At 38.2% G+C, this 7,609-nt stretch overlaps 1 protein-coding gene across 5 annotated transcripts; it reads right to left on the bottom strand.

The window, feature by feature from the left end:
- Nucleotides 1-2,388: 2,388 nt before the first annotated feature.
- Nucleotides 2,389-7,336, bottom strand: LOC136231100 (APO protein 4, mitochondrial). 5 transcript variants are annotated; one of them, XM_066020367.1, is made up of 6 exons: nucleotides 7,200-7,322; nucleotides 6,871-6,920; nucleotides 5,973-6,196; nucleotides 4,474-4,748; nucleotides 3,410-4,269; nucleotides 2,389-2,663 (listed from the first exon to the last, which is right to left on the bottom strand). In XM_066020367.1, the coding sequence occupies exons 4-5, from the start codon at nucleotides 4,719-4,721 to the stop codon at nucleotides 3,561-3,563; spliced, it is 957 nt and encodes a 318-aa protein (XP_065876439.1). In that variant the 5' UTR covers nucleotides 4,722-4,748; nucleotides 5,973-6,196; nucleotides 6,871-6,920; nucleotides 7,200-7,322; the 3' UTR covers nucleotides 2,389-2,663; nucleotides 3,410-3,560. The 5 variants fall into 5 exon arrangements, with proteins under 5 accessions (XP_065876439.1, XP_065876441.1, XP_065876438.1 ...); XM_066020369.1 differs by lacking the exons at nucleotides 6,871-6,920; nucleotides 7,200-7,322 and adding an exon at nucleotides 6,343-6,594 and having other exon boundaries at nucleotides 3,410-4,057; nucleotides 4,169-4,269; XM_066020366.1 differs by lacking the exon at nucleotides 6,871-6,920 and having other exon boundaries at nucleotides 7,200-7,336.
- Between the last annotated feature and the right edge of the window lie 273 nt (nucleotides 7,337-7,609).

Raw genomic sequence — 7,609 nt, 5'->3', positions numbered from 1 at the left:
AATTGGAACTCTATCTGCAAACCCAAATAAGCAGGGAGGACTCGGAGTAAGACAAATGCGGCTTGTAAATCAGGCTATGCTAGCCAGACTTAGTTGGGGATTACTAACCGATGATGACTCGTTATGGGTTAAAATGATAAGAGCTAAATATGGGGGTTCACGGGTTGGTCTTGATACTTTTCAAAAACAGGGAGCGCAATCTTGTATTTGGCGCGGCATGTTAGCAGGTGGCTAGCTGTTAGTTAAAGGGGCCGCAAAGGTCGTTTTTAATGGAAGCACAACAAGATTCTGGCGTGATCGGTGGTGTGGCGCGGATCCTCCTCTAGAGGCTTCCGCCTTAACAGTGCCTTTAGATCAACGAGACGCCACTGTTAGTCGGTACTGGAATCATGAGACCGGCTCGTGGAATTGGGATGATTTGATTCCAAGCTTAAGGCCGGAACATATTCAGAAAATCGCTGCACTAGCTATCTGGCCGACTTCAGAACTGGAGGATCAATGGTTATGGCCAACCACGCCCTCCGAAAAGTATACAGTAGCTACAGGTTACAAACTTATTTCAAAAACAGATCAGGGAGCGACTACCGATTGCCGCTGGGATCGAATTTGAAAAACGAAGGCCCCGAAAAAAATTAAATGCTTCGTCTGGCTTACTCTGAACCGCGGCTTGCTCGCTAATTCCAACCGGGTCCGTAGACACCTAGCAACTGATCCTTCGTGTAGCTTTTGCCGAATGGAAGAAACCAAATTACATACCCTCAGGGACTGTCAATTAGCTCGACTAATTTGGATGCATTTGGTTCCACGCAGACTTCAGCCCGCCTTCTTCCAAGCTAACCTATCGGATTGGATTTGGACTAATCTCGGCAACTCCTCTATCGTTCAAGGGTATCGTTGGTCATCACTGTTTACCTTCGGGATGTGGTGGAATTGGCGCTGGCAAAATGCACGAGTTTTCGCTGGAACTCCGCCTCTGGATAATCGGCATGAGATTGTTAAGACCTTTGTTTTTGAATTTCAGCATGCTCGCCTCACGGTTTGGATCATAAAAATGTGAATAGTCGCTACTTTTGGATCAGATGGCAGCCGCCTGGAACGGGGTGGGTAAAAATTAATACAGAGGGATCCTGTAAAGGCAACCCGGGAGCTGCTTCTGATGGGGGGATTAATTCGTGATGACATGGAAGTGTGGTTAGGAGGTTTCGGTGCAAATATTGGGTACTGTACGGTGACGATGGCTCAAATCTGGGGCTTGTATTACGGTTTATGCTTAGCTTGGGAAAAGGGCTTCAGAAGAATAACAATCGAGCTGGACTCTCAAACCGCCTTGCAACTCCTTAATCAAGTGCTTGAGTTGCATCACCCTTATTGTTGGTTAATTACCCGGTGGCAAGAGCTTCAGAGATTGGATTGGACTTTTAATTTTGTTCATGTTTACAGAGAAGGCAACCGTGCCGCTGACTGGTTGGCAAACTTCGTAGGTTCTTATCCGTTGGGTCATCAAGTATTTGATGCACCTCCTGCAGGCCTCCTGGAAATCCTCTCTGTTGATGCTAGGGGACGTTACTCAGCCGGGTTGTCCGGATCTCATTTTCTTTCTTTAGTTTCTTATTTGTGTATTCCCATTTTTATTTTTATAATTTATTCATTGATTAATTTAAATTATGATTTTAATACAACAGCCGCTATCAGTTAAACCAAGTAGACTCTTAACTTTTTACGTCTAGTTAAAAGTCAAATGAGCCAATGAGTTGCAAAAAGATGAGCTAACATCCAAAGATGAGCTAACATCCCTCTCCCAAGTAGATGTGGGATAGTAAAATGGTCAAAAGCAGTATGAGCTCATCTTTCACTTTTTACTGAATTAATATGTTTAGACACATTGAATCCCTAATTTTTTATTTTCTATCATATTAAGCCTTTGCTTATCAAATTGATTAGTTGTGAATATCTAATAGAGTTAAGAAAATATTATTGATTTCATTTGCGTTTGGAATTGTATTTTTTATTGCTTGAAATAAGGTTTTTCCAGCTTTCCTAATAGTCACAATACACATTAAAAACTGTTGCGAACAGTTAAAAATAAAAATTTATGTGAAATGAATAAAACTTTGTTAATAGAGTATATATTCAAAACCTATTTTTATGATCATCATAGGCTTATTGTGTCCAAATAAAAGATCAACGGCTTAATGCACCAAAAAATAAAAGATCAGGCCTCATGATGCTTTTTTCCTAGTAAAATTCCTCCGAACTCCTCACTTCAAACATCCTTGAAATTAGGATTGAACATACAAGAGTAATCTATGATTGAAAAAATGCTTAAAAACCATTAGACTATAGAAAAGAATATATCCAACAAGTGGCCGTTAGAGTATATAAAAAGAATGCTTAAAAACCATTAGATTCACATTTAGCAGATGACAGAGCTGTAAAGGACTAAAAATATATGCAATAATATAGTCAGCCTTTTCACTTGTTGCGTATATATAAAAAATTATTATTTAAATAGCAAAAAGCACTCGAGAAAATTAATTTGATCCACTAACTTATACTTCTAATGATTCTTACCTATCCAACATGAAGAGAGAATGCCTCGTGTCTTTCCATATGGAACTGCGACAGCAGAGCTACTGCTTTAAATTACTCCAACTGCTCTCCAACTGAAATAAAAGAACACAGGAATATGTGAATGCGCTGCCAATTGAGAATTCAACACTAAAAAAACACACTGAAGCAGGTTGTGTTAAACTAAACAAGTATAAGAATGCTGAAAACAATTGCTTATGTGCGATAAATGTCGAATCATATAAATGGAATAAAGACAGGGTCAGTGTTCAAGTTTTTCCTACAAACAATAATTGCTCAGATGTTGCTAATGGTCAATATTCAGTTCTACACTACTCATGCATTCATGGAAAGCACACAGTGGTATAAGGCTCAAGTGCTTGACTTTGGAAAGTTGGCAATTTCAGTAACTGTAAAGCAAGGCACTCTTTCCAAGCTAAAGTTGATTTTCCTTGGCAAGTAGAGTAACTCTAAATTTATGTGTGCACTTTCAAAAGAATTAATGATTACTTTAGTTGTCACATATAGATGCGTATATAAAGAGCAAAACTTCTTCGAAAATCTGAAACACAAGTGCCTAAACATGTTCTAATATAAAGTAAACAAGCAAACACAGAAGATTAAGTTAGAGAGAGCAGACATTTTTCAGAACCACAGAATTGTACAAAAAGAAAATCTGAACAAGATAGGTGACACAAGCTGATGATATGGAAACACAGATACTACAGTTAGTGGACTAATGTTGATGCTATATAAATCAAGTGTAAGGTTATGATATGGTCTTTAAGAACAGAATCTTAAGGTGGGAAACAAAACAACAAAACTAACATCCAAAACATACCAGTGAGTGATCCCTTGAAGCATCCCAAATCACAAGTTGGTTCAGGCTCTGATTTCAAGGAATATTTTAGAGCACTATAGATTCAATTGCCAGAAAAATATATATCCAAATGCCCAAATCACTAAATATTCAACCAGTAAATATTTTGCAATCAGACTGGTCCCGGTAAGCCATGAATCTTCATCATTGTGTGATATTTAGTTGGTGCAATAGCACCAGCCTTTGTGCACAAATCCACCACAGCAGGTGCATGACCATAAAAATCCCTTCCTTTATCCAAAAGTACCGAAGGATCTTGAGGTCGTTGCCGCCAAACAATCTTTGGTGGCACTAGATCATCTACTCCTGCCTTCCGCCAAAAGTGTGATCCACGCCAATTCTCATACTTAAATATCCCGCAAAGGCGAGCCTTGTGACCAGATGGACCAACATGAATTTCTGAACAATACTTGCAAACTTTTGATGGATAAACAAACAACAACTTTTTCACACCTGACCTAAGTGTCTCCCATGCCCTTAAAGTTCCATTTGCTACAAAGTTGAGATCCCCAGACAGCATCTCAGCTTCATCATTAACAGTGAACACAGTTGTACCCGAGTACCCATTCTCCATACTTAGATCAGCACCTGCCTGTCTGCATAACTCAACTACAGCAGGAACACGGTCAAAGTCAAATCTCTGGTCATGTTTAATAACCTTTTGGAACATATTATTTAGGTGAAATGTCTCTACTGGGACAAGTATATCATCTAAACTACCAGCATTCCACTGATGAACTCGATTCTTAGGACCACGCCTGTAACCCCAGCATGTCTGAATTAGATGACCTTTCTCACCAATATACACTTCTGGACAGAACCTGCAAATTCATATATTTATATATATTATCTTTCAGGGAACTAGGAATTGGGCATTCTCTTATTTGAAAAAAAGATGGTTCCTATGGACAAAGCAAACACCATCTGTTTTTCCACCTCTGGACATACTTTCACTACTCATGCCAATTCTTACTCGCTATAACTAATAGATCATACTAGAAGTATCAAAAGAATCAGCAACTTACTTGCAAGAAAGTATGGGAATCGTTTGGATAAGAGTAGAAATGCCTTGAATAAGAAGCATTCTGGCCTTAAGGACCTCATTTGCAATGGGAACCATATTCTGAACAGGGTAATCCTTTTCCCTGTTTTCTATTCTCTTCAGTATCATAGGCCGCAGCTTTTTCCAGTCGTTTCTAGTACTATAAGATCTAAAGTGCATAGTGTACCTATTGTAATCTCCTGAAAGATTTTGCAATATTTTCTTGCTCATAGCCTTCTAAAACCTGTCTTAACTACTCTGTAGTAGACCACCATATAAACAAAAACATCAGACCATAGTCCAACACATAGCAAGGACCAGAAAAATGAACATGCAACTGTATCCTAACAAAAATTAGGTGGAAAATCGTTAATTGATGCCAAAGCAAGTGGAAATCAACTATAATCAGAGTTTACAACTCGACCAATGAAAAATCGACACATAGGCAATACATGAGTATCTGTTAATTTATGGATCCATATGGACTGACTCCATTCTAGCATTTTCCCCAATCTCGCATCAAAAATTCAGATTCAAATTAAACAGAAAAAAACGCTCAAAATTGGAAAGAGGGTTGTGGTTACTCTAGTCACTTAGAGTGAAAACATGATGCAGATACCATGAATCTGAAGTGCATAATGACAATAACCTAGGGTCTGCTTGGATGAAGGTTAATTAAAGGAAGGGGAGGGGAGGGGAGTTAGGGTGAGGTAGAGTTATTAAAGTAACCTTCCTTGCTTAAGTTAAGGTTATTTAGTTAACCTCCAAATCCCACCAAATTGGTGGGACTGAAATTGGGGTTATCTTAAGGGAGGTTAATTAAAGGGAGGTTATTTAGTTAACCTTGCTTGGAAAGAAGTTTAATAGGAGGTGGGTTTTTTCTATGGTCAAATGGAGGTTAAATGGAGGTTAGAAAACCTTAAACTAACCACAATTGCAGTCTCACCAAATTGGTGGGTTTTGGAGGTTAACTAAATAACCTTAAACTTAAGCAAGCAAGGTTACTTTAATAACTCTACCTCACCCTAACTCACCTCCCCTCCCATCCCCTCCCTTTAATTAAGGTTACAAGCCAAATATACCAGTAAGTTGAGGCTATAAAATACATAAAAGCAATGCCATTGCGATCTCAGAACTCACAAATAAAATCAGAATCTCCCAAAGTTTGTGATGGCAACGGAAATTCATGTCACACAATGCCTAACCACAATAACCATTTAATCTTACTAATAGTAATAATAGAACGCCACAAAATCACAAGAAAGGATTTGTACTAAGCAATTGACGCATCATAGGTGCGGCATAAAGCAATTTTCAACAATAATTCAATTAATCTCAACTCCATACGTCGATAAACAAGCACAGACAGCAACAACAACAAAAAAAGGCATAGAGCGTCAAACTGAATATGCCCAAAGATCAAGTTCCTATTTCACTCGAAACTGCTAGAATCAAATAATGCATAGATCAAGGAGAATTTACCAAGCAATTAGAAATTGGCGGAGGCTGGAAATGGTGACTAGAAAGTCTGTTGACGTGAGGTACAGGGGCCCTACGAAATAGGAAGAAATAGATATCGAAGGCGAGCAGAAGAGATTTGGTAGCTCCTCAGGCAGAGCGTGGATGAAGAGAGAGCAGGAGCTTCCACAATCGCCATTACTGTCTACTTGGGCCGTAGTAAAAGATTAACTTGTAAGCTTTTGGGCCTGCCAAAGAAAATATTTCAAGAAAGCACGAGCAATGAATGGGTTAGAGAGAATGCAAAACTAGAAAAGTATGATAATGCAGCAGACACAAGGAAGTAAATAAATGAGCACTCAAAAAATAAACAAAACTCAATAATGCATCTTACACGAAAATACACATAGAAGCAGGACGAAGAGGTCGTGATTCAGGTGGAAGAGGAAAGGTTGTTCTCCATCGTTGTCTAAATTGAATTTTAAATTGGATTGGGAATTTCTGTCTAGGGATTTCTGGAAGAGGTGAGATTGTGTGTTTGTTTTAGGTTTCATTCTCTCCTTCTTTCTTGTTTTAATTCTGCTTTTATTTTTATTTTTATTTTTATTTTAAATATGAGGACGACTCTTGAGCAGTTTAACACTACTACGTGTTTAGTTAGTTATAATCAACCAGACCGGACATTAAACCGGATTCGTAACTAGGTCACGGATCACTTGATGGGATCAAACGGCTCGGATTGGTAGGACCGGATGACATAATAAATAAATAATATATATTAATTATATATATTATTTAAAATTTTATATATATATATATAATAATTATAATAAACCTGTTTCCAAAACTTTGATTAAAAAAACCTGTTAAAACGAAATATATATACATTTAGCAAAATGTAATAAGAAGCAAAACGTAAAACCTGTGTTCTGGAAGTTGCTTAGACATCACCATTATTTAAACAATATGCACCTGTTAAGCATTTTGGCAGTAAATGAAAGGAATACATTTTGGGAGTAGATTAATCAAAGTATCAAATTTATGTATCAGTTAGTAATAACATCACCATATCAAAGCATTAAATCAATCAACAAGCATAAATCACCATATCAAAGCAGTAAGTAAATCAACAAGCATGGCTTTCAACTTTCAAAGAAATGGAAAAATCTAAAAGAAAAGTATCAGATAAATCACCATAAATCAAAGCAGTAAATCACCATATCATTTAATCAGGAATGAATTTCGACAAACCTGTGAAGTCGATGCAGTCGGAGGCGCTGAAGTGGCGGAGGCGGAGGCGCTGGTGGGTGGGTGGCAAGGAGGCGGAGGTCCTGTCGGTGGATGGGTGGGAAGGAAGGAGGCGGGATGCGATTGATTTTGGGGGAGAAAGAAAGAGACAGTAATACCAATTTAATTTGGGCAAAATTACAAAACTAGGTCAAATTGGAGGCCCATTTATATATTTAACTCATTTACTCAACTTCCTACATATCTAGACTGATTTTGTGTGACTTTCCCATAATACCCCTAACCTTCCCACTTCCCACTACTCGCGAACGGCCGCTCCCCCATCTCCTTGGTTACGCGAAAACATGGTTCCTGCATTAATGATTTCAAGACTTTTGATCTTCCTTTTTTCCTTTAAATTGCACTAAATCTGC

Source organism: Euphorbia lathyris, chromosome 5 (assembly GCF_963576675.1).
Source record: "Euphorbia lathyris chromosome 5, ddEupLath1.1, whole genome shotgun sequence".
NCBI lineage: Eukaryota > Viridiplantae > Streptophyta > Magnoliopsida > Malpighiales > Euphorbiaceae > Euphorbia > Euphorbia lathyris.
Note: the sequence above shows the minus strand (reverse complement) of the source record. Positions and strands in the feature narration are given on the sequence as shown.

Excerpts from the sequence above, each read along its gene's own strand:
- LOC136231100 (XM_066020366.1), bottom strand. The coding sequence starts at position 4,721 with ATGAGCAAGAAAATATTGCAAAATCTTTCAGGAGATTACAATAGGTAC. Across the intron at positions 4,270-4,473 it reads ATTCCCATACTTTCTTGCAA|GTTCTGTCCAGAAGTGTATA; the intron begins GTAAGTTGCTGA and ends ATGAATTTGCAG.